This window comes from Oncorhynchus tshawytscha, linkage group LG11 (assembly GCF_018296145.1).
Source record: "Oncorhynchus tshawytscha isolate Ot180627B linkage group LG11, Otsh_v2.0, whole genome shotgun sequence".
Lineage (NCBI taxonomy): Eukaryota > Metazoa > Chordata > Actinopteri > Salmoniformes > Salmonidae > Oncorhynchus > Oncorhynchus tshawytscha.
In genome coordinates, this window is record NC_056439.1 from 23,630,456 (window position 1) to 23,657,911 (window position 27,456).

The following is a 27,456-nucleotide window of genomic DNA, read 5'->3' on the forward strand; positions in this document are numbered from 1 at the left end:
AGTTTGGTGACAAACAATGCCTTTTCCAGCATGATAGAGCACCTTGGCATAAGGCAAAAGTGATAACTAAGCGGCTCGGGGATAAAACATTGATTTTTTTGGGTCCATGGCCAGGAAACTCCCCAGACCTTAATCCCATTGAGAACTTGTGGTTCAAACAAAAACCCACAAATTCTGACAAACTCCAAGCATTGATTATGCAAGAATGGGCTGCCATCAGCCAGGATGTGGCCCAGAAGTTAATTGACAGCATGACAGGGTGGATTGCAGAGGTCTTGAAAAAGAAGGGTCAACACTGCAAATATTGACTTTTTGCATCAACTTCATGTAATTGTCAATAAAAGCCTTTGACACGTATGAAATGCTTGTAATTATACTTCAGCATTCCATAGTAACATCTGACAAAAATATCTAAAGACACTGAAGCAGCAAACGTTGTGGAAATCAATATTTGTGTCATTCTCAACTTTTGGCTACAACTATACACTGAACAAAAATATAAATGTAACATGCAAAAAATTGAATGGTTTTACTGAGTTACAGTTCCTATAAGGAAATCAGTCCATTGAAATAAATTAATTAGGCCCTAATCTATGGATTTCACATGACTGGGATACCTTTAAAAAAGTAAGGGGTGTGGATCAGAAAACCAGTCAGAATATTGTGGGGCCGGTTGGACGTACTGCCAAATTCCGAAAACAACATTGGAGGCGGCTTATAGTAAAGAAATGAACATTAAATTCTCTGGTAACGCCTCTGGTGGACATTTCTGCAGTCAGCATGCCAATTGCAAGCTCTCTCAAAACTTGGGACATCTGTGGCATAGAGTTGAGTGACAAAACTCCACATTTTAGAGTGGCCTTTTATTGTCCTCAGCACAAGGTGCACCTGTGTTATGATCATGCTGTTTAATCAGCTTCTTGATATGCCACACCTGTTAGGTGGATGGATTATCTTGACAAAGGAGAAATCAAAATGTTCGAGATGGGTTTCAGTGCATCACGTGTGGTTTGACCCATATGATATAGAGTTTCCTGTATATTCATAACTCACCTCCCTTTCCAGCTAATTTGGACATTTTTAGTGAGCCAAAAATAAATCATTAGAATGAGTAAATCACTAGAATGCGCAACACATTTTTACAACACAAGCAAAAAGAGCCTCCACCTCCCAAGAGAGGAAATTATACAATATCAATTGTTGTTTTTTTCCAATGTTGACAGGCAGGAATTTACACTCAAGCACATCTCCCAAGAGCGACAGACAGTGTTGTATGCATGAGATCTTAGGTTGACTATTTTGCCCCGCCCTGCAAACTATGTTCTGAAAACATGAATTCTGCCTCAGGACAGGGCTGTTTTGGGTGAATAATACGGAAATTTCTCCGATCATAAATACCTGGATAAAGTGAAATAAAACAGGATTTGCATAGAAGTTTTAAAAAGGGACAGCGCAACATTTTTTCTACTTACAGAGAGGAGGAAGTTGAAGGTAGCTAACAAGCTGTTCCTGTGGACTTCCAGTCATAGCACTAACACTAGTTAACAATGGCTCCAGAAACGACCTTCAACTTCCTCCAAACTACACACACAGACATACAAATTGTATCCATAAGTTCATCTGACTCTGGGTAAGTAGAAAAAAAAGGGTTTAAATTGCCTAAATGTCAGACTGTGGCTTTAAGGCTGAAGAGATGAACATGCATATCACTTAAACTATTTCAATAACAATGTTACAAAAACACATTTTAACTTTTTATTACATTTAAAATGTTTGAGTTTCTCTATATGCAAGACAGTGCACCATTTTTAACTTAACTATACAGACAAGAACTTATACAAAAGGCACAATCATAAACTTGTTGCGAGTATCAATGATGTGTCCTCAAGGAATCCACTCCTGTCCTAAGCACACAAACATGGGACAACATTTATTTTGTTACCCAAACTGTTTATTTTGTTGCAAAAAGACCACCATTGCCTCAATGCTTGATTTTTCAAAACCAGACTGTGCTCTCTGAAAATAGAACTCTTTCCGGTAGGTAAAATGGCCAAGCCACTTAAAACAAGAGGAGATGCACTCTAACCTTTGTCAAGTCTATGACATCAACCTCTCCATGTGAAAACTTCCTCTGTATCTCACCCAGACAGCTTCCCAGGATGTATTTGTTATTATTTGTTATATTTTCTCTCTATATTTTGACTACAGACTAAACATATTTGAGACAATTGTGAAATTGTGTGGCAGAATGGTACTGTAGGCATTGTATGGTAAGCAGGGTTCCTGGATACTTATACAACTAACCTTTACTAATTAACTGAAGTGCAGTGTCAATCTTTTAAATAAATCCTTCATTGATGAAAATAAAAGCTTTGGGTCAAAAAAATACATTTTTAATTCCAACTTTAGTAAGGTCACTGCTTGTTTTTGAGTCAAATTCCCCCCCGCTTTATTTCCTGTTAAGACTGGATCACTGCCTATTTCCCAATGTTCACACTAGCACACTACTTAGTATGCATGGCCAAAACATCACACTACATAATGTATGAGTTTGGGCATTGGGACACAACAGAGTTGGAGTGTCCTCCACTGGTGTTTCTTTTGCTCGTCCTTAGTCCGCATCGTGGTTGTAGAGGATGTCAGCGACCTCGTTCTTCCTGTGAGCGGGAGGCACCAGGTGCTGAGGTAGTTCGGAGGGCAGCTCGTACCCCTCCAGCTTCACCTTGATCAGGTGCTGTGCCAGGGCAAACTCCTCGTCATCCAGCATGCCGTCTTTATCACAGTCCGCCAGCTTCCAGATCTTCCCCAGGACTGTGTTGGGCAGACGGGAGCTCATCATCTCCTTCTTGGCATTGACTCCACTAATTTTCCCGTTGATGGGATTCAAGGAGTAGAAGATCTCGTCGTACTTGTGCTTGTCATGGCTCACGATCCAGTCGTCACAGTCAGACCCGGCGCTGATGCCCTCTCCGTAGCCCTGGCCAAAGGGCCCATCCTGGGAGCCCTCAAAGGCCCCGCCGCTCACCATAGCTGGTGGCGCCTTGCTCTCCTCATCGCGGATCATGGTCATCAGGCCGGAGATCTTGTTGGCCAGCATCTTGTCCACAGACTCGATCAGCTTCATCTTCAGGGAGGGGAACTTGCTGAAGTCATAGTGCTGGAGCTGCTCCTGTATAAACAAAAGATATAAACAAAAGAAACAAAGAATGTTCAGAGATCAATGTAATTTGTTGTGGCACAAAATCACACATTACAGGCTTCCTACATGCAACCAATAAGTTGGGTGCAGGTAGGATCTGGATTAAAGGGACCCTAAAATCATATCAGGGTTAAGATTACGGTGGGTTGACCATAGGGTATGTTACGGTTACATTTCATTGTTTGACTGTTTCTGATTGACAGGTCTCTGAGGTGCTGTGTAGAACATTTTGTTTAGTAAAATTCCTATGACTAAAATGCAGAGGAATTTGTGACTATGGCGGGTGGTCCCTCTCCTCAACACACAACAACAGGACCGGGCATAACACTGCTCCTCGGGGATCCATACATACTAGAACATGCTCAATGTGGAGCATTCTCTCCAGACAATGTCTCATAACCAGCTGCAATGCTCTCGCGTCCAAGTGTTGTGATGATTTTCTAGGTTCAACGAGTTGAGCTACTCCCTTCCAAATCCAAAGCCAGGCTCAGTCTACCTCTAAGGCCTAGCTCTCGCTCTCCTGTGTAGCTGACAGAAAACAGCTGCGTTCACACAGAGCTGGGGAAGTGCCAGGGGCGTGGCCGTCTCTCGCTTTCAACTGGATGGAAACGTCCGGCAACGATGACGTTCTGATTCATTGTTGACGATCTATCCCCTTTACTTGAATCTACACGTACGGTCTCACAACTCCCTTGAGGTGTTCAAGATAACTAAACCGATTAAGGGTAAATATTTGACAATACTCTGCATTTTGGGACGAGCCATTGAGTTGCATCTAGATGATAACCTATAATGTGTCCCAAATGGGCACGCTATCCCTTTATAGTGCACTACTCTTGACAAGGGCACAGATAGCGCTGGTCAAAAGTAGTGCACTATATAGGAAATAAGGTGCCATTTGGGACACAGCCGTGTTCATTCTCTGGAGCCATGGTAACCCAGCTGACCTGCATCTTGACGACGTTGGGGAAGTCTCCAGCGGATATGTGGTGCTCTCTCTGCAGTATGGTGTAGATCTCAGGAAGTCGCATGATCAGTTCCTCCTTCTTCTTCTCCTTCCCAAATAACGACGGCATCTCTTTCTTCAGGTAGCTGATGATGTAAGCATGCACCTATGAGAGAGAGAGAGGTAATGTATTAGTATGTTTCAGCATTAACCACTTGTCTTTTGAATTCATTTGCAGATTTCAGCTTTCCACATTTTCAAATAAAGTTCCTATTACACTGTAGGTATGGGGTCATGCTGCTGTCGAGCAAACTCGGTCTACATCTGTGTGGTTCCCTTCCTTCTCCATGCTTTGATATTTTCATCTGATTTCATAATGAGACTTGCACAGTATGTGTGAACTCAAATTGTATGAGGGGAAATGATAAGGTGGGTTAAAAATAGAACACATCGGAAAGAAGTTGATTGCATTCATTAAGCAGGGTCCTTCAACCTCTCCAAGCATTGTTGGACCAGCAGGGTTATCAATGTGTTCGCAAGTGCGACTCCACCTTTTAAGATGTCCTTGCCAGGGGAACATTCACACCAATGTTTACACTAACATGTCCTCAATAAAGGGAAGGAAGTTCGCTCCAGGGGACAAGGTAAGGTTTTGCCTTTAGTTTCCATATTATGTTTATTCCTCTTGGAAGCAGGCAGGCATTGTGGGATGGACAAACAGACAGACAAAGACAGACAAGGTCGGCGTAAACATGGCAGACAGACTGGCAGGGAGAGGTTGAGAGGGTGGGTAAGCAGGGTCTTAGTTTTTGGTTAGGACGTCATACATTCTCCACTGACCAGGGAAAAGGGCCAACCTGGGGGTACAGAGTGCTTTACTACATCACATGGCCTCACACTCACACACTCTCAGCATAGAAGGAAGAAATACAGAGAGCTGCGGGATTCCTGTTGTTTGTTTGTTTGTTTATTTAGATCCCCGTTAGCTTTTTCAGAAGCAGCTGATTGGGCAGGGCAGAAAGCACAGGATTTGGCAGGGCAGAGTGGGGAGAACAGTAACGGTAGAGTTACCGTAGCAGCTTATTACCTTAGCAAGTCGAGCCCGTTTGATGAGGTCATTGAGTTTGCGTAAGGCAGCATTCCGAGGCAGGCCCTGAATGTCCTTGAAGAGGTCTTGCGTCTCTGCCTCAAAGAGCCTACGGTTTTCCGTGTTCCGCAGGGGTTTGGCCCAGAACGAACCCAGGTAGACCCTCACCACCTCAGGTGTGTTGATCACCTTCCCCAGGGACCACATCAGAGCTCCGTAGACCCTCATCAGCTGCTGGCTGTCCACCTGGTCAGCCTTGTTCAGCACCACGCGGATCTTGTCGTCCTGGCCACGGAAGGCCTTGATGGCCTCAGAGAACTCGTCTGATATGTCCAGTTTGTGGGCGTCAAAGAGGAGGATGATGCGGTCCACCCGCTCCCCGAACCATCGCAGCACCTCTGAGAAATCATAGCCTGTTGAGTGAAAAAAAAAAAATCATGACCCCTTAGCCAACATTGAAGAGGTATCACTCTTCGATAAACATCAATTATAACTGATATACAGTGGGGCAAAAAAGTATTTAGCCAGCCACCAATTGTGCAAGTTCTGCCACTTAAAAAGATGAGGCCTGTAATTTATCATAGGCACACTTCAACTATGACAGACAAAATGGAGAAAAAAAAATCCAGAAAATCACATTGTAGGATTTTTTATTAATTTATTTGCAAATGATGGTGAAAAATAAGTATTTGGTCAATAACAAAAGTGTATCTCAATACTTTATTATATACCCTTTGTTGGCAATGACAGAGGTCAAACGTTTTCTGTAAGTCTACAAAAGGTTTTCACACACTGTTGCTGGTATTTTGGCCCATTCCTCCATGCAGATTTCTAGAGCAGTGATGTGTTGGGGCTGTTGCTGGGCAACACGGACTTTCAACTCCCTCCAAAGATTTTCTATGGGGTTGAGATCTGGAGACTGGCTAGGCCACTCCAGGACCTTGAAATGCTTCTTACGAAGCCACTCCGTTGCCCGGGCGGTGTGTTTGGGATCATTGTCATGCTGAAAGACCCAGCCACGTTTCATCTTCAATGCCCTTGCTGATGGAAGGAGGTTTTCACTCAAAATCTCACGATACATGGCCCCATTCATTCTTCCCTTTACACGGACCAGTCGTCCTGGTCCCTTTGCAGAAAAACAGCCCCAAAGCATGATGTTTCCACACCCATGCTTCACAGTAGGTATGGTGTTCTTTGGATGCAACTCAGCATTCTATGTCCTCCAAACACGACGAGTTAAGTTTTTACCAAAAAGTTATATTTTGGTTTCATCTGACCATATGACATTCTCCCAATCTTCTTCTGGATCACCCAAATGCTCTCTCGCAAACTTCAGATGGGCCTGGACATGTACTGGCTTAAGCAGGGGGACACGTCTGGCACTGCAGGATTTGAGTCCCTGGCGGCGTAGTGTGTTACTGATGGTAGGCGTTTGTTTCTTTGGTCCCAGCTCTCTGCAGGTCATTCACTAGGTCCCCCCGTGTGGTTCTGGGATTTTTGCTCGCTGTTCTTGTGATCATTTTGACCCCACGGGGTGAGATCTTGCGTGGAGCCCCAGATCTAGGGAGATTATCAGTGGTCTTGTATGTCTTCCATTTCCTAATAATTGCTCGCACAGTTGATTTCTTCAAACCAAGCTGCTTACCTATTGCAGATTCAGTCTTCCCAGCCTGGTGCAGGTCAACAATTTTGTTCTCATAATGGAGTTTGGAGTGTGACTGTTTGAGGTTGTGGACAGGTGTCTTTTATACTGATAACAAGTTCAAACAGGTGCCATTAATACAGGTAACGAGTGGAGGACAGAGGAGCCTCTTAAAGAAGAAGTTACAGGTCTGTGAGCGCCAGAAATCTTGCTTGTTTGTAGGTGACCAAATACTTATTTTCCACCATAATTTGCAAATAAATTCATTAAAAATCCTACAATGTGATTTTCTGGATTTTTTTCTCTCTCATTTTGTCTGTCATTAGTTGAAGTGTACCTATGATGAAAATTACAGGCCTCTGATCTTTATTAAGTGGGAGAACTTGCACAATTGGTGGCTGACTTAATACTTTTTTGCCCCACTGTAGCTGTACTGCTATTGGTTACAGTCTTTTGTCTGCAGAACACCTGATTTACAATCTATTGCAATGTGACGATTTCCTGCACTTGAAAAGAGATGGAACAAAAACAAATAATCAGACACAAATCCAACAAAAAGTCAGATTTTTATACATCCTCTAACTAAGATCTCTACAGTGGCCCACGGGTGAAAGCACCATCTTTTATTTATTTTCCCAGGTAAGTTCACTGAGAACACATTCTCATTTACAGCAACGACCTGGGGAATAGTTACAGGGGAGAGGAGGGGGATGAATGAGCCAAATTGTAAACTGGGGATTATTAGGTGACCATGAGGGTTTGAGGGCCAGATTGGGAATTTAGCTAGGACATCGGGGTTAACACCCCTACTCTTACAATAAGTGCCATGGGATGTTTAATGACCTCAGAGTCAGGACTCCCTGCTTAGCTTCAGAAGCAAGCCAGCAGTGGTATGCAGGGTGGCATGCTGCTGGCTTAAAAGGGATAGTGCGAGATTTTGGAAATTAAGCTCTTTTTCTACTTCTAGTCAGATGAACGCATAGATACCAATTATATTTATCCGCTACCATTTTTATGTCTCTGTAGCTATGCTAGCTGTTCCGGTAGACTTCCAATCATTGGGCTAAATGCTAGTGAAACTACCTTCAAACTGGACACTGAGCCATACAAATAGTATCCAAGAGTTAATCTGACTGGGTAAGTAGAAAAAGAGTGCACCGTCTCTTTAAAGGTCACCACTAATGTTTATACAACAGCCAACCAGTGACTACACTCTGGGCCTCCTGAAATAGAATGAGGGTTGACATATGAATGACAGATATATCCTTTATGTTTCTGTTGACTAAATACACACTATTGGAGGTTCAAACACTAGCCTACAGGTAAAACTAAATGTGCATGTGGCAGCTGTGGCACTCCTTTTCTAAATAAACCATGTCAGGTTGTAATGAAAACGGGTCCACAAAGACAGACACCTAGATCGTCTTACAGATTTCAGGAGGCGTATCATATGCTGGCCCATTGACAAGTATCGTAGACGATCGCCAGTAAAAGTGTGCATACATGCATTTGCAAAGGACATTACAATCAAATGATTGCCTGGAAGACGAGGCATATTGTGATTTTCTTGAATGAGCAATAATCCTTAAATAATTGTGCTTCAATTTCAAAAGGAAAATGTAAAAAGTTGCCTTCGAGCAGCAATCAATTTCCCTTTAATGCTGTGTTGCTAACACAAACAAATGGCAGGGATTACAAGGCTATAAAAAATGAGAGCAGCCTAATGGCCAAGCCATTTAGGAGGAGTTCTGAGAGAGGATAGTGTGGGAACTGTCAACGCTGTAATGACGCGAGAGAGTACTCAGAGGACATTGGTATAGACGGACACTCATGAAACAAATTCTGTGATTTTGAGGAGTGGGCCTATAAAAATTTACAATATAATTCAACATGAAAACTACCGATGTTGTGATGCTATGATGAGTCATTGAAAGAATGTTTAAATGGCTAGAGCTTGAGGAATGCAACCTCAGCTGTACACAGAGAGCAACCAACAACAGATGTAGAAGAACGCCCATATCCCCATGGTATGTGTCCCAAATGGCACCCTATTCGCTACATAGTGCATTACTTTTGACCAGAGCTCTATGGGCCCTGGTCAAAAGTAGTGCACTACATACCATTGAAGTCAGAAGATAATATACACCTTAGCCAAATACATTTAAACTCAGCTTTTCACAATTCCAGACATGTAATCCTAGTAGAAATTCCCTGTTTTAGGTCAGTTAGGATCACCACTTTATTTTCAGAATGTGCAATTTCAGAATAAGAGTAGAGAGAATGATTTATTTCAGCTTTTATTTCTTTCATCACATTCCCAGAAGTTCACATACACTCAATTAGTATTTGGTAGCATTGCCTTTAATTAGTTTATCTTGGGTCAAAGATTTCAGGTAGCCTTCCACAAGCTTCCCACAATAAGTTGGGTGAATTTTGGCCCATTCCTCTTGACAGAGCTGGTGTAACTGAGGCAGGTTTGTAGGCCTCCTTGCTCGCACACGCTTTTCAGTCCTGCCCACAGATTTTCTATAGGATTGAGGTCAGAGCTTTGTGATGGCCACTCCAATACCTTGACTTCGTTGTCCTTAAGCCATTTTGCCACAACTTTGGAAGTATGCTTGGGGTCATTGTCCATTTGGAAAACCCAGTTGCGACCAAGCTTTAACTTCCTGACTGATGTCTTGAGATGTTGCTTCAATATATCCACATAATTTTCTTTCCTCATGATGCCATCTATTTTGTGAAGTGCACCAGTCCCTCCTGCAGCAAAGCACCCCCACAACATGATGCTGCCACCCCCGTGCTTCACGGTTGGGATGGTGTTCTTCGGCTTCCAAGCCTTCCCCTTTATCCTCCAAACATAATGATGGTCATTATGGCCAAACTGTTCTATTTTTGTTTCATCAGACCAGAGGACATTTCTCCAAAAAGTATGATGTTTGTTCCCATGTGCAGTTGCAAACCGTAGTCTGACTTTTTTATGGCGGTTTTGGAGCAGTGGCTTCTTCCTTGCTGAGCAGCCTTTCAGGTTATGTCGATATAGGACTCGTTTTACTATGGATATATATACTTTTGTACCCGTTTCCTCCAGCATCTTCACAAGGTCCTTTGCTGTTGTTCTGGGATTGATTTGCACTTTTTAAAATTGCTACCAAGGATGAACCAGACTTGTCTTGGCTGATTTCTTTTGATTTTCCTATGATGTCAAGCAAAGAGGCACTGAGATTGAAGGTAGGCCTTGAAATACATCCACAGGTACACCTCCAATGGACTCAAATGATGTAAATTTGCCTATCAGAAGCTTCTAAAGCCATGACATAATTTTCTGTAACTTTCAAGCTGGTTAAAGGCACAGTCAACGTAGTGCATGTAAACTTCTGACACACTGGAATTGTGATACAGTGAATTACAAGTGAAATAATCTGTCTGTAAACAATTGTTGGAAAAATTACTTGTGTCATGCACAAAGTAGATGTCCTAACCGACTTGCCAAAACTATAGTTTGTTTTAACAATAAATTCGTAGAGTGGTTGAAAAACGAGTTTTAATGACTCCAACCTAAGTGTACGTAAACTTCCGACTTCAACTGTAGGTCTATAATCAATAGCCTAACTGTTAAATGTGCCTGGCTTTGTAAATCATCCATACAATCCATTCGGAAAGTATTCAGACTCCTTCCCTTTTTCAACATTTTGTTGCATTAGAGCCTTATTCTAAAATGGACAAAAAACAAACATTTTCCTTATCAATCTACACACAATGCCCCATAATGACAAAGTGAAAATCAATTGAATTAATTTTAGAATAAGGTTGTAACGTAACAAAATGTGGAAAAAGTCAAGGGGTCTGTATTCCTTCCAAATGCACTGTAGATCTTGTCATGACGTGGCCCTTTCTGGTTGTAGATCGTGGCTACCTCCCCTCTCCTACACCCAGGTTCTGTTATCTCAGGTTATAAATTCCTGGCGGAGACTCTTTCCCCCTGGTCATGTAGAAAAAGAGAGCACAGAAAGAGAACAATGGACACTTGGAGACACCTAATTCACCAAAATGGTAGAATTAAACATTGTTTCTGCTTTTGAGAATGATCCCTGGACACTTAAGGGACAGCCATGTTGAGTGTGTTTCATTTGGTGATCTCATGAGGTACAGGAAACACACATATTGGTATCTCTTAAAGTGTACATTCCCCAGCTATCAAGTTTACATCTAAATATTGTAAAAAAGTATTTGACTCAACATGAAACTATTTGTGAAAATATGTAATGTGATATTAACCTTCTAAATAAGAGTATGGATTTTCATAAAGATGAACTAGTCAGTCAGTGGCCACACCCCCGTGAGCCCAGACCCAGATTAGGCGTAATGGAACCGCCCTTTTCTACTGTTACATATAAAATCCACTCATGACCCAATTCACGTCAGACTAACAGAGCTGTGGTCACGAATAGTTAGAACTAAGCTAACCCCAGTGTGAGCGGTGGTTGCAAATGGTTGAATTTCTGAGACCAAAACATGCCAGGTGACGCTGGTGTGTGAAGTGGTTTTGCCACCGTACTATGGTCTAAAGGCCAGTTTTATTGCTTCTTTAAATCAGAACAGTTTTCAGCTGTGCTAATGTAACAGTATAACTTCCGTCCCTCTCCTCGCCCCAACCTGGGCTCTAACCAGGGACCCTCTGCACACATCAACCAGTCACTCACGAAGCATCGTTACCCATCGCGCCACAAAAGCTGCAGCCCTTGCAGAGCAACTACTTCAAGGTCTCAGAGCGAGTGACGTCATCGATTGAAACGCTATTAGCGCGCACCACCGCTAACTAGCTAGCCATTTCACATCAGTTACACTAACATAATAGCAAAAGAGGTTTTCTAATGATCACTTAGCCTTTTAAAAATGATAAACTTGGATTAGCTAACAACGTGCCATTGGAACACAGGAGTGATGGTTGCTGATAATGGGCCTCTGTACGCCTATGTAGATATTCAATTTATTAATTTTTTAAAATCAGCTGTTTCCAGCTACAATAGTCATTTACAACATTAACATTGTCTACACTGTATTTATGATCAATTTAAGGATATTTTTTTTAAAAATTGACAAAAAAAAGTGCTTTTCTTTACAAAACAAGGGCATTTCTAAGTGACCCCAAACTTTTGAACCGTAGTGTATATATAAAACATTGTTAGAACAGACTCTCTGATTCACTTAGGGTTGTTTACATTGTTCCAAACGGTCAGAAAAAATCTAACAGCAACGGTTTGGCTCACATAATACTCACGCAATGGTTGCTCCTATACCCTCCAGTAGTTTCCACAAGTAAGTCAAATGTCTCCCACAGATCTGACTTCCCTTTTCCCTCCTGAGCAACCAGTAAACACTTGCTCGTTTTGAGTTACTATTAACGTTCTGTATTGACATGTTTCCTGTTTTGTGTGGACCCCAGGAAGAGCGGCTGCTGCTTTCGCAACAGCTAATGGATATCCAAATAAGATAAGCAGCCAAAATCAAGGTATTTTTTTCCCAATTTCAATTCACAAGATAGACTGAATGCAGGCATCAAGAATTGAACCTCGATTATTGAGCTTGGATGCTGTCATTGGATGCGACGCAACATGAGCGCAACATGGGCAGTAGAGCAGCTTTCATTGATTTTTAAAGGAAGCATTCCCTCCATGGCTGATGTCTGACTGCAACGCCAGTTGCCCAATGGTTGCAGTGTAGCAGGGTCGTAAGACCTACTTCAGTATGACTTCATATCTCAGGGTCTCCAGTGGAGGCTTGGAAAGCCAATGTTGGATTCTAATTATGGAGAAAACATAACTACAGCACTGGAGGCATTGCATCATGTTGTGATATTATCAGATGTAATATTGGTACAATTAGGACAAACAGCTGGCATAGAGTGACCTATCTGTTGACAAGAACTACACAACACACTTAAAACAGCCATACAACCCATGCTTTGACAATTTAAAATCACACCTGATAGCTACCCATTTACCATTAGTTTTATCAAATTAGTGCACTTTTGAATAAAAAGCCAGTATGTTAAATATCTGCACCTGTGAAATGTATACAAACAAGCATAGACTTGTTAAATTGATTCATCATAAACAAAACAACTTTGATTTCTTAAAGCAATGTACAACCATAGCTCTCCCAAGTTGGGTAGTTTGATTGATACAGACCTTCCTCCTGTATCAATCAATGCCACATCTCAGCTCGATAGCTAGCTACTGACCTCGGCTAATGCGTTGCTTCTCTCCAGACAGGATTCCTGGTGTGTCAATTATACTAATACCCCGGAGGACCTGGTTAGGGATCTGGGAACAGATTAACCTACAGGAGAAGAGAAAACACAATACATGTTACAGACATGAATTGAAGAGCAGCTCCAGAAAAACACCCTGCTAAACTCAGGTTGTCAAAACATATTAAGGATGTTTTCTTCCTCTTTTTTTACCCCCATTCTTTCCCATTTCTAAGCTGGTATGTTTTTGGAAGAGCAGTGATTCAGCCATTCAGATCAGATCGCGTGTGATGGCAACAGAGATGGCTTTAGTGATCGCCGTAAATCTGGCTTGTTGGCAGATTCAGGCCAACACCGGTGATGTCTATTATTTTTGTCTGGGCACTTGGGAAGGAAGGATTCAACTGCAAAAATAAAACATGATGTAGGTCTAGTATGCAACCAGTGTGCCTTCTTAAGCTCTATAAATTCCGCTATGTAAAATAACTGATACTCCAAGTGACATCTTGTGTGACGCACATTAACATCCACTGGAAACAATGTGCATTGTCAGAGGTTCCTCTGGAAAGGAGGAGATGTCCTCTGTCCTGTCAGGAATGTCTTTGACCTTAACTTGGCCAAGTGTCATATAAGTACTTATCCATTTCCCATGGATTACAAACATCTGGAAATAGGAAACATGCTTCAGACAAGTGTTGTTTGGTTAAAGTTAAAGTTAAGAGAACCTCTTGACCTAGCCAACAACAGACATCAAAGATAGTGTGGTTGTAGCACACACTAAAGGAAAAGTGACAGTCACTTCCCTCTCCTAAATGTTTTCAGAAAAAAATGACAGCTATGTCAAAAGGGCTGGGCTGACAGGAAGAAATGGGACGACAATACCAAAATAAAATCGCTAACTTCTGCTTTTTTGAAACATGATTACATTACAAAAATGGATCCAACCAAACCTTCTAACCACAGGGAGAGAAAAGCAAATTCTTTTTTTGTTTGTTTGCACTGCAGGAATGCAGGATTGGACAAATGTAGTCAACAAAACATATTTAGAATGTGAAAAAAACCATTTCAAATATGTTGTTTTCTCATTGCACAAGAATGAATTATACAGGATGTTATAATGAATAGGGACCCCCATGTCACTAATGTCTGATTTATTAGGACAAGTGAGAGAGGGAGGTAAAAGTAGAGAAGATAATAGATCATGTGGCAGTGGGAGGTGGTGTCTGGTTGTAATCAATCCTCATATCAAAGAAAATGTTTTCACCTTGAGTTATCAGCTAGGGGGGGGGATGTTGGCAATTCCACATATATCTCTGCTCAAAGCCTCCGCCAAGGCTCAGCTGCCTATTTATGTAATGGAAAGTTCCACATGCCACAGTATTTCAGTAATAATTGTAACTATGTGGGTAACCCCTGACATTGAGTTGCTCTTATACCCACGGATCCTTCAAATTAAAGTAATGTAATTCTATGCTTCTACCTGTGTGTAACACTAATTACTTGTTACAATATTGTTGTTACATAAATGTGAAAGCAGCTTTGTGAGAGCAACTTAAAAACAGGTGCCCCTAAAAACAAACTAATCCAAGGGGGGCAAAGCACATCCCACCGGGCAATTCAATCCAGCCCGTGAGACACTTAAAAAATATATTTAAAGACATTTTTATTTGACCATTTTTTCCCTCCCCAATTAGTAGTTATAGTCTTGTCCCATCGCTGCAACTGGGCCAAATTGTGCGCCGCGTCATGGGTCTCCCAGTCACGGCCAGATGTGACAGCCTGAGATCAAACCCGGGTCTGTAGTGAAGGCCTGCGCCACTCGGGAAGCCCCCACAAATGGATTTTAGCAAACAATTGGTCCCCGGAAAAATGCATCCCTCTGTTGAATTTCAAAATCCGGATGTGGCCCTCGAGCCAAAATGTTTGCCCACCCCTGAACTAATCTCTTTGAAAAAGGCCTGTCGCATCGATATGAGTCAGCAACATATATTCTAGTATTGACTACAACGTGTAAATAGGAATTTGTCGTCATAAATTCAGCCTCGTCTAAAACTGAGTTTTAAACCTGAATGCGCCACAACAAGTAAATGAAGGTGTCAATAATTCATGCCCCCTTTTGCTAAACTACACGTGCAAATCGCCCCTCTGCCCACTTTTCCCCCTTCATTAAATGGGGCTCCGTTAATTCGTCTCCCCCAATGGGCTCAAAGGATCATGGCCATTGAGACTGAAAAGCCCTATATGGAATGACCATGCCTCCGGCTCGGCAATGCATGCTTCCAGCAGGATGCACAACTATGGTTTGCATGCCCTGCTGAAGGACTCTACCATACGGAATACATGGTTGGAGTTTGTTAGTCCCCAATAGTCACTAGCACAGCTACCCAGCTAGCTGGCTAATGTTAGCCTACCTCAATACAACTCGGATTTGGCTTGAAAACACGATAACCTTTCAGAAGTAGGCAAATAATTAGGAGAAAACCTTTTGTCATGATTGTGATGTCACCAGATTGACTTAAGATGCAGTAGCTATAACTTTAGTCAGCTAACTAAGATTGAGGGAACCAGTGTATATTAGCTAGCTAACAGTAATGGCAACAGATATTTGCCTACTTGAGCAATGTCATTCCATAACTTACTTTTACAGTCAAGTTAGCCTACAATGTGCAACCCATGTCTAGGGAACAAATAAATATTGGATGCAGCTAACTTGTGTGTTTATTTTATTTAACTAGGCAAGTCAGTTAAAACCTGTTGAATCTAGGGGGCACTATTTTCATTTTTGGAAAAATAACATTCCCAAAGTAAAACGGGCTATTTTGTCAGGACAAGATGCTAGAATATGCATATAATTGACAGCTTATGATAGAAAACTCTAAAGTTTCCAAAACTGTAAAATATTGTCTGTGAGTATAACAGAACTGATATTGCAGGCGAAAGCCTGAGAAAAATCCAATCAGGAAGGGACTCTTATTTAGAAAGCTCTGCGTTCCTATGCGTCCCTATTGAGCAGTGAATGAGATATCAACAAGATTCCTTTTTCTATGGCTTCCCTAATGTGTCTAGTGTCACAATACATTGTTTCAGGCTTTTATTTAGAAAAATGAGCCTGAACGTCAACATTGCGTCAGTGGTCAGCTGGTGGCTCTCAGAGTGATATGTGCGTAAAAGACAAATGTGGCCATTGTTTCTCTCTTTCCTACTAAGAAGCCACCTGTCCCAGTTGATATATTATCGAATAGATATTTGAAAAACACCTTGAGGATTGATTATAAACAACGTTTGCCATGTTTCTGTCGATATTATGGAGCTAATTTGGAATATTTTGTCGTGACCGCAATTTCCAGTTGAATTCTCAGCCAAACGTGAAGAACTAACGGAGTTATTGCGGCTACAAAAGTAATATTTTTGGAAAAAAGGAACATTTGCTATCTAACTGGGAGTCTCGTGAGTGAAAACATCCGAAGCTCATCAAAGGTAAATTATTTAATTTGATTGCTTTTCTGATTTTCGTGACCAGGTTGCCTGCTGCTAGCTAGGCATAATGCTATGCTAGGCTATCGATAAGCATTTGTGTTTATCTTGCTTTGGCTGTAAAGCATAATAAAAAAATCTGAGATGACAGGGTGATTAACAAAAGGCTAACCTGTGTTTCAATACATTTCACTTGTGATTTCATTTTCTAGTAATATTTGTGTCCGTTGCGTTATGATAATTAGTGTCAGGTGATGACAATTCTCCCGGATCCGGGATGGGTAGATCCAAGAACAAATTCTTATTTACAATGACAGCCTACCGGGGAATAGTGGGTTAACTGCCTTGTTCAGGGTCAGAATTACAGATTTTTACATTGTCAGCTCAGGGATTCGATCCAGCAAGCTTTCGGTTACTGGCCCAACGCTCTAACCACTAAACTACCTCCCGCCCCGTGTGACTACATCAGTGTTCGAACTAGCAGCAACAAACTGCTAACCCAGGGCCATAACAAAACATGCCACATTTGGTTGCATAGTGTAACGGTGTCACCGGCCTGAATCCAATTTGGAGCCAGTCAGTCTACATTGGTAAAGCATAGAATTAGCTTCCAAACGTGATCACGTTATTCCTCTAACTATATGCATAAGTGAGGGATGATCACAATCATTGACCCTGTATTTCTGTTAGACAAAGTGCAGTTGGGTGCAGACTGATCCCATGGTTATGAACGGATGCCAGGACGTACCAGAAGGAGCAAAGGTGGGTATATTAACATGTCCAGAAATATGATTGCAATTGACCTCGAAAAATCATTTCATTCACTGTTCACTTGCTATTTTCACAGCTTGTCAGGGAAGACCTCCAAATAAATGTGCGTCATGGGAGAATTACCCTTGTGAAATCTCCTCCGTTGTTGCCAAAATCTCCCTCGACTCTTATGAAAAGGACACGCCATCATGAGGCCTCTGATATTGACCCGAGTTACTGCCCTGATGACAAAGATGGCTCCATCAACAATGACAGGTAAGGTATGTTGTGAATTGTAGTATAAAAAAAATACCTGGCTTAATAAACTAGTAGGCTTATTCCCCAGCCAAGCAGTTATAACTAGTTGTCATTTTGGTCATGAACTGCACTAGCAAAAAACTTTGTTCTTTCTTTAGAAAAAAATGCAATTTACCACTCGGCCGTCAATTATATCACCCTTTCACAGGGCCTCCCAGGCAACACCACCTCATAAGATTGCATGCTGCAGTTGATTGAGGGATGTCCAGCTTGCAGCCTAGAGAAGACCAGCAAGGAGGCCCTCATCAGCATCATGCAGACATGCTCTCGCTTTGAGCATTCCTATGAATGGAACAGTTAGACACATTTTGGTAAGTATCCGGCCATCAACCTTCACCTGTCAGCGGAAACAGCTTTCACAGGCTCATCATTTGTACAAATACAGAAGGTAACCCACTTTATTACTTTGATACAGTGGGGCAAAAAAGTATTTAGTCAACCACCAATTGTGCAAGGTCTCACACTTAAAAAGATGAGAGAGGCCTGTAATTTTCATCATAGGTACACTTCAACTATGACAGACAAAATGAGAAGAAAAAAATCTAGAAAATCACATTGTAGGATTTTTAATGAATTTATTTGCAAATTACGGTGGAAAATAAGTATTTGGTCACCTACAAACAAGCAAGATATCTGGCTCTCAAAGACCTGTAACTTCATCTTTAAGAGGCTCCTCTGTCCTCCACTCATTACCTGTATTAATGCCAAATGTTTGAACTTGTTATCAGTATAAAAGATACCTGTCCACAACCTCAAACAGTCACACTCCAAACTCCACTATGGCCAAGACCAAAGAGCTGTCAAAGGACACCAGAAACAAAATTGTAGACCTGCACCAGGCTGGGAAGACTGAATCTGCAATAGGTAAGCAGCTTGGTTTGAAGAAATCAACTGTGGGAGCAATTATTAGGAAATGGAAGACATACAAGACCACTGATAATCTCCCTCTCGATCTGGGGCTCCACGCAAGATCTCACCCCATGGTGTCAAAATGATCACAAGAACGGTGAGCAAAAATCCCAGAACCACACGGGGGGACCTAGTGAATGACCTGCAGAGAGCTGGGACCAAAGAAACAAAGCCTACCATCAGTAACACACTACGCCGCCAGGAACTCAAATCCTGCAGTGCCAGACGTGTCCCCCTGCTTAAGCCAGTACATGTCCAGGCCCGTCTGAAGTTTGCTAGAGAGCATTTGGATGATCCAGAAGAAGATTGGGAGAATGTCATATGGTCAGATGAAACCAAAATATAACTTTTTGGTAAAAACTCAATTCGTCGTGTTTGGAGGACAAAGAATGCTGAGTTGCACCCAAAGAACACCATACCTACTGTGAAGCATGGGGGTGGAAACATGCTTTGGGGCTGTTTTTCTGCAAAGGGACCAGGACGACTGATCCGTGTAAAGGGAAGAATGAATGGGGCAATGTATCGTGAGATTTTGATTGAAAACCTCCTTCCATCAGCAAGGGCATTGAAGATGAAATGTGGCTGGGTCTTTCAGGATGACAATGATCCCAAACACACCGCCCGGGCAACAAAGGAGTGGCTTTGTAAGAAGCATTTCAAGGTTCTGAAAGTCTGTGTTACCCAGCAACAGCCCCAAAACATCACTGCTCTAGAGGAGATCTGCATGGAGAAATGGGCCAAAATACCAGCAACAGTGTGTGAAAACCTTTTGTAGACTTACAGAAAATGTTTGACCTCTGTCATTGCCAACAAAGGGTATATAACAAAGTATTGAGATAAACTTTTGTTATTGACCAAATACTTATTTTCCACCATAATTTGCAAATAAATTCATTACAAATCCTACAATGTGATTTTCTGGATTTTTTTCTTCTCATTTTGTCTGTCATAGTTGAAGTGTACCTATGATGAAAATTACAGGCCTCTCATCTTTTTAAGTGGGAGAACTTGCACAATCGGTGGCTGACTAAATACTTTTTTGCCCCACTGTACATTTGATAACCCAAAAGTGAAACATAAATGATTTAAACTGATATTATTTGTTGCTTATTTTCTACTTCCTAGATCCATATAATGTCTAGGGCATAACCTAAACTGATCGCTGTGTTCACTATTCCATTTCACATCATATGATATCTGAAGTGAAACAGAAAGGTGAACACAGCGATCAGGTTGGTTGCACCAGGCTAATCATAACAACCATTGACAATGTAATCGTGTGTGTGTGTGGTGTGTGTAACCAGTATATTTGATGAGGGGCCAGGAGCTTATCTACACTGCCATGCCAACCAATGTGGAGCTGGCAAAGACCTTACCTCCAGCCACCCTCGTCTGCTCACCAACGGTTGTTGATGGGTAGACCAGAATTAGGTCGGTTTTAGTCTGACCTGTTCAAACTTCAACATAGTATGTTTGTTTGTAAAATATAACCTATCCTAACTGCCATTGGTATTAGAACAGTGACTATGTGTGCATGTGTTCACAGATGGATCAAATGAGCCAGCACTTGGAGACTTGCAAGATGACGTGATGGAGTCCTGATCGACGGACAGGCTTGGTACAGACGTCTCTGAATGGAGAGAGACCTGCCACTCAACACATCCACAATGTGGGGCTGAAGGTGATTACTAATAATACAGTACAGCAGAAATGTCCCGTATTTGCAACACCCTTTTCATTCCATGTGTCACAAATGAACTCTGCATGAACTCTGCCTATTTCTACAGATGGAGAGTACTGTAGATGCTATTGCCAGAAGCCAGCCTCAGTCGTCTGATGGTGAGACCAGAATTAGGTAGGTTTAGTCTGACCTGTTCAAACTTCAACATAGGTGATATCTGACCAACAAACATACTATCCTAACCGCCATTGGCACCATACAATGACTATGTGTTTATGTGTTCACAAAAACATGTATGGAGCCAGAACATGGAGACTTGCAAAATGATGTGATGAAGTCCAGACTGACAGACAGGCTTGATACTGATGTCTCTGAATGAAGAGACCTGGAACACAGCATTAAAAGTTTACTAGACAAATTTGACTTGTATTGTCTTTTTTTATTATTTAATTGAATGGCTTCAGTCAATATGGGGAGGGAGAAACCCTGTGTATTCTGCACCAGGACCAGGGAACTCCTGTTGTATACGGGACACCGCACAGGAAGGTATGGCCAATAAATTGTTTGCCAAGTTTACCATTACCACCAGACAAAATGCAGATAGGCACAGTATCTGTATTGGCTGGGAATGACAATGAAAGGTACACATTGTTAGTTATATTAGCAGAACACTGCGTCTATGGTGTTATGTAAAGTGTTGTTTATTCTACATGGACCTGTTACTACATTTAAAATGTAACAAAAAAAACATTTAGAATATCTACATAAAATCAGCAAATGCATTCTCATATTAATCTGTAGGCTACTGACCTATTCGAAGATTCTTCAGGCATCTCACCATACATTTGCCTATAGTTATTGAACTCAACCTGCAGGAGGTTTGTTTGTTGTGATTGAGCAGGGGGAAACAGCTGTGAGCAAGGTTCTGACAATGGGTGTGTCTTGGTGGTGGCAAGGACACACCCAAAAAACACCCACATCAAACCACACCCCCAAGCCATCACGTTTGGCTTCAGGCATGGCCGCAAAGCATTTCTTGAGCAAGCCAAAAAATGAGGCCAAATCAGCGGGTGCAGTTCCCCTTTAATGTAAAGTGTTAGCCGTAATAAAAAAACAAGAAAAAAAAAAAACTGTCCACTTTACCTATTGAGGAAGGAGTTACCAAAGGCGTTGAGTTTACGGAAGGGTTTCTTGGGGTCAACCACCAGAGCGTTACCAGGGACAACCCCCTCGTTCTCCCCATACATGACAGCGATGAAGCCATCCGTTGTGGGCTCTGGGCCAATCCGCATGCCTGGGAAGTCCTGCTCCAGCAGGTACCTGAAACAGAACAGAGTAAATCACTACTGTGGACATTTATATTTTGAGATCTGCAAAACATTACATCAATACAACACAGGACTTGGCATGATGGTTGATGAAGATGAAGTAATATAACAGCAGTAATGATCATCTGACTCCAACATGATTACAAAGCTCTCGACTGAAACATCTGCACAAACACCAGGCCAACGCCTACTATTACTAGGCCTTTCTGTTTAGGCAGAACGACTAAAGAATACTTGTATATGCACATTTATGTGAATGCCACATACTATACTACACTACTATGGGAGTGCTAGGCCATCTGCCTAGTCGAAATCACACAGACGCCGTCAACGGCATCAAAATCTGCGTGCGAGAGGAGACTGTCAATTCACATACACAGCACAGCATATGCCAACTTAATTGCCATGAGAATCCATAATAAAACAGTTATTTGTTATGTTCACTATGTACCCCTTGTGAATTATTGTTGTGTGTTCCTTCTAACTCACCTTACATGTACTTATTTTTTACCCCATTTTCTCCCCAATTTCGTGGTATCTTCTTGACACAATGTCTGCTTAATCCGGAAGCCAGCCGCACCAATGTGTCAGAGGAAACACCGTGCACCTGGCGACCGTGTCAGCATGCATGCGCCCGGCCCGCCACAGGAGTCGCTAGAGCGCGATGGGACGAGGACATCTCGGCCTGCCAAACCCTCTACTAACCCGGACGACTCTGGGCAAATTGTGCACCGCCTCATGGGTCTCCCAGTCACAGCCAGCTGTGACACAGCCTGGGATTGAACCCAGGTCTGTAGTGACGCCTTAGACCACTGCACCACTCGGGAAGACCCTGCAAATTGATTTTAACAAACAATTGGTCCCCCCAAAAATGTGTCCCTCCATTGAATTTCTAAATCCCGACGTGGCCCTTGAGCCCAAAAAAAGTTTGCCCACCCCTGCTCTAAGGCCAAGGGAGAGGGGGGGTTGACCGGGTAGGGTGAGTAGGTGTGGAGGCCTATAGTTCCAGGGAGTAAGCTATATACTCTCAGGCCCAGGGAGAGGGCAGGCAGGCGGGCAGGGAGTGTACGGCTAGAGGCCTGGAGTCAGAGGTCACCAGGTCAATGGGGGACTGCCTGGGGGTCAGGAAAGCCCCAGGGAGAAGGCCAAGTGAATAGGTGTGTGAGTGACACTGTCCTTCAGGGGAGCGGAGCAGGCAATTAATGTAAAATCGTGTGTGATGAAAATTGACGAACAGAAGGGTGTGCCGTGTAGAAGGCTAGTCAGTAGATATTCTGAAAGTAGTTTGAGGGTTGTAGGTCATATGACCACAACTATTGAAATTAAAAACATTTTAAAATTAATGTAAAAACATGCAAGATGAAATTGGACACACTAAAGGGTGTGCAATGTGTAGACCCACTGAGTGTACATTCTGAACCTTGTTTGAAGTCAGTAAGTCACATGACCAAGGAGCTATTGTCATTTTACATTTCGAAAAACTCATGTAAATTCACTTGAGATGAAAATGGACAAACTAAAGAGTGTGCAATATACAAGGGTAGTCAGTGGACATTCTTAACCTTGGTTGAGGTCAGTAGGTCACATGACCAATGAGCTATTGAAATCTAACATTTTGAAACATTAATCTAAGATTGTGTGAGATAAATTAAAAAACTAAAGGGTGTGCAATATAGAAGGGTACTTAGTGGACAATCTGAACCTAGGTTGAAGTCAGTTGGTCACATGACCAGGGAGCTATTGCAATTCTAAAGTTGACAAAATTCATCTAAAACATGTGAGATGAAAATGGACCAACTAAAGGGTGTGCAATGTGTAGGCCCACTGAGTGTACATTCTGAACCTTGTTTGAGTCCAGCAGGTCACATGACCAAGGAGCTATTGAAATTAGAAACAGTGAAAAACAGAAAAATTTATGTAAAATCCCCTGAGATAAAAATAGACAAACTAAAGGGTGTGCAATATATAAGGCTAGTGACTGGGAGTTCTGAAAGTAGTTTGAGGGTTGTAGGTCACATGACCAAGGAGCTGTTGAAATTAGAAACAGTGAAAAACAGAAAAATTTATGTAAAATCCCCTGAGATAAAAATAGACAAACTAAAGGGTGTGCAATATATAAGGCTAGTGACTGGGAGTTCTGAAAGTAGTTTGAGGGTTGTAGGTCACATGACCAAGGAGCTGTTGAAATTAGAAACATTGAAAAACATTGACAATTAATGTAAAATTGTGTGAGATGAAGATGGACAAACAAAAGGTTGTGCTACATATAAGGCTAATCAGTGGATATTCTGAAAGTAGTTAGTAGTAGGTCATAAGACAAAAGGTGCTATTGAAATTTGAATCTTTTAAAAATGATCGTAAAATCTCATGTGATGCAAATGGGCAAACAAAAGGGTGTGCAATGTCTAAGCCCACAGTGTACATTAGGAACCTTGTTTGAGGTGTGTGGGTCACATGACCAGGGCGCAATTGAATTAAAAAAATTACAATAAATAAATGTGAGATGTAAACCGACAAAAAAAGAAAGTGTGCGCAAAGTGCGTCTATGCCATCGGGTTAGCTAGAACCAGTTTTGAAAGTTTTAGGAGCAATGATTAAAGAGCTATTGAAATTTGAAAAATGTGATTTGTCACTACGTTGACGGTCCCTAACTGCTGTTTGTGGACATAAGGAAAACTACAGGTGAATATCCAACCTGAATCTGTCTTTACCTCGGAGAACGTGAGGAGAGTTGTAGCTAGTAAATCCGAGCAGTTTAGAAAGAATTCAGCTGTCTACATAACAGTATTCTCTCTTGAAATCGGGGTTCCTCGAGTTTCCCAGCCATAGCCTGCCTAGGCTATATGCCCATGATCGAAATCAACACAGGTAACCTGCAATTGTTTTCAAATATGTTCCACCCTCGACAACTACTGTGATTATTATTACTTGACCCTGCTGGTCATCTATGAACATCTTGGCCATGTTCTGTTATAATCTCCACCCGGCACAGCCAGAAGAGGACTGGCCAATCCTCATAGCCTGGTTCCTCTCTCGGTTTCTTCCTAGGTTTTGGCCTTTCTAGGGAGTTTTCCTACCCACACCTGCATTGCTTGCTGTTTGGGGTTTTAGGCTGGGTTTCTGTACAGCACTTTGAGATATCAGCTGATGTAAGAAGGGCTAGATAAATTAATTTGTAGCCTATTTGACTGACTTTATTTACCTAGGCAAGTCAGTTAAGAACAAATGGTTATTTTTCAATGACGGCCTAGGAACAGTGGGTTAACTGCCTTGTTCACGGGCAGAACGACTGATTTTTACCTTATCAGCTCGGGGATTTGATCTTGCAACCTTTCGGTTACAAGTCCAACGCTCTAACCACTAAGCTGATAAACCTTACAGCCCAATACATCTTTAGTCTGGCATAGGGAAGATCATAATTCCTCAAATTCCTTTTCCACAAAACGACCCACGCAATCTATCTGCTTATTTGACCAGCATTACTCTGCATAGACACCAGAAAAATAGACTCGCTTTCTAATTTGAAGAGCTATGACGTCGTAGATGTGTAGATCTGTTCTCTCATTCACTCATGTGCATTCCAAATTCAGCGTGTACAAGCGTGTTAAAAAAACACTTTGTTTGATATGGGCTTAACTGGATGGCACATTTTCAACTGCCAAGGCAGTTGAAAATGTCTGGCGGAGTGCTTGATATATGCCCCCCCCAAGACAAAAACAAAAACGAACATTGTTTTTCCTGCAAAGTTCTGGCCATGCTACAGGTACTCAGCCCTTCCTGTGAGGGGATGACATTGTGTCAAAGGTCTTGAAAAAGAGGAACGCCAGCTTGCCTTGGCCACATCCACTCAAAGGAGAAGACATGTCTTTAAGAGGACAGTTCATGGCTTTCTACCCTAGTCTCGTCCCATATCGTTGTGTGCAGTCTTGCCAACTCCTGCGGTCATTGTTCCACCAAACACATCACGTTCAGCTTGACAATGACTATAGCAGTTGACAAGACAGCACAAACATATCTGGGATCAGGCAATGATCAACTCCCCTGATTCATCATTTACATTCCTTAGAATTGGGTGGGATTCTGTCTGATGTAACTGAGCGCTGCAAGAATGAAATCAGCTATTGTGTAGGAACAGTACAAACAACAAGGAATTGTGTAGTCTACTTAGGATAACAAACTGTTTTCACTCAAGTTTATTTTTTTAAAACTTTTTTTAAAACTTTAAGGTCAAGTAATAAAAGGGATTTGACTCAATTGAAACCATTTTTCTTCTTGTGTGCACATAATCTGCAATGTGAGATGTGACCCCTGCGACAAAAAGGGGTGTGTTGACCTAATTCTCAGTATTGTGCATCTACTTTCAGCAGGCTGGCAGCCCACCAGAGGCTCCTTTCCTAAAGATAGTGAAGCTGCATGTCCCATCTTGATGCAGAACCTGCCGCTCACCAAGTTACTAAACTGACAGTGTTTGCTCTAGGCCTGATGAGTCAAAAATAATGTGTTCAAAATTGCCATTCAAACTGAGAAGTTAGACTTTTATAATGGTTCTATTATTTCTCACCTATTGTGGTTGGTTGTTCAGAGACCTGGAGTGCACAAAAGACTTAAGTTTCAATGGTCACCAGACGTGTCATTGATATTAATGGCGGAAACTCGAAAGCAACCAATCAAGAACAGGCTGGTGGATTAACTTGTTCTCGCTAAGCAATGTTTCCCAACTCCAGTCCTTGAGTACACCCATCAGCACACATTTAATGTCACTACCTCTTGACATTTAAAAAAAATATATCTAAGAAGCAGTTAGTGTGGCACCTCCCTCCCCTGATCTAAGGACAATGGGAAGTCTAATTCATGTTGTATTGAATGTGAACATGGAATATTGGTAAAAATATATATTTTTAAAACAAACCATCTACAACCTCAACATAATGTTAGATAATTTTCTAACACTACATATTAGGTTGCAGAGGGCAACAACCTTCATCTGTGGTTGTTTACTCATTTACATTTTGACAGCTCAATTTGTCAAAGTACTTGCCTAGGGATTATTTAACAACTCAATAATTTGACATGCAGGCCCTGTAGGTAAAATACAGTTGTCACAAAAATGAGGCTGCATAACTGTTGCAGATGTCTGGATGGACTACCTTATGAACGTCGTCTTCCCCGTAGAATACTGTCCAACCAGTAGAACCATTGGCTTGCTCTGAAAATCTGCTGCCTCCAACGCCGGTGAATGGAAATCATGAAAAAGGTACGTTTCTTCCAATGGTAATATTTTTTTGGTGTAAAGTTGTTGAAGACCCTCCGTTACAGTTTGGTACATCTCGCCGTCCTTGTTTCTGCCTCCTTGTTCATTATTCACCCAACTAAACATGATGCTGTTGTTCTTCTATGTTCCCAAACCAAGAACTAACGTTTGATTTCCTTATTTTTCACAGCTTTCAAGATTTGCGCAACGATCTACTTTGCATCCGAATGTCTCACTTGTTACTTTCAATAACATATGTTCTTCTTTGGCACATGTATTCCACGGTTGTTTTCCAACTGATTACTGGTCGCTCACAGTAGCTCCTCTGCGTGGCGCAGTGGTTCAGTGTTGACTCTGCCTTACCTGAACGGCACCGCCCTTCCTGTAAATAACATAGGGGCATGACTGAGAATTCAAGAGCGAAAAATACTCTTGCATTCCCAATCCTGGTCTTGGAGGTTTTTTTTCTACCTGGTAGTTAATTTTACTCACCTGGTGTCCCAGGACTAAATACATCCCCGATTAGAAGGAGATGATGAACACCAGAAATGTTTCAGCCCTCCGGGAGCTGGGAACTCCCTAAAAAAAATCCCGCTTCGACCGGCAGTGACTTTTTGT

General features: G+C 41.9%; 1 protein-coding gene across 2 annotated transcripts; it reads right to left on the reverse strand.

Annotated features, from left to right (window-relative positions):
- Nucleotides 1-1,741: 1,741 nt before the first annotated feature.
- On the reverse strand, nucleotides 1,742-27,456 carry ehd4 (EH-domain containing 4). 2 transcript variants are annotated; one of them, XM_024412871.2, is made up of 7 exons: nucleotides 27,331-27,456; nucleotides 26,735-27,220; nucleotides 21,403-21,579; nucleotides 13,119-13,216; nucleotides 5,233-5,645; nucleotides 4,147-4,311; nucleotides 1,742-3,169 (listed from the first exon to the last, which is right to left on the reverse strand). In XM_024412871.2, the coding sequence occupies exons 2-7, from the start codon at nucleotides 26,962-26,964 to the stop codon at nucleotides 2,612-2,614; spliced, it is 1,641 nt and encodes a 546-aa protein (XP_024268639.1). In that variant the 5' UTR covers nucleotides 26,965-27,220; nucleotides 27,331-27,456; the 3' UTR covers nucleotides 1,742-2,611. The 2 variants fall into 2 exon arrangements, with proteins under 2 accessions (XP_024268639.1, XP_024268638.1); XM_024412870.2 differs by having other exon boundaries at nucleotides 26,735-27,387.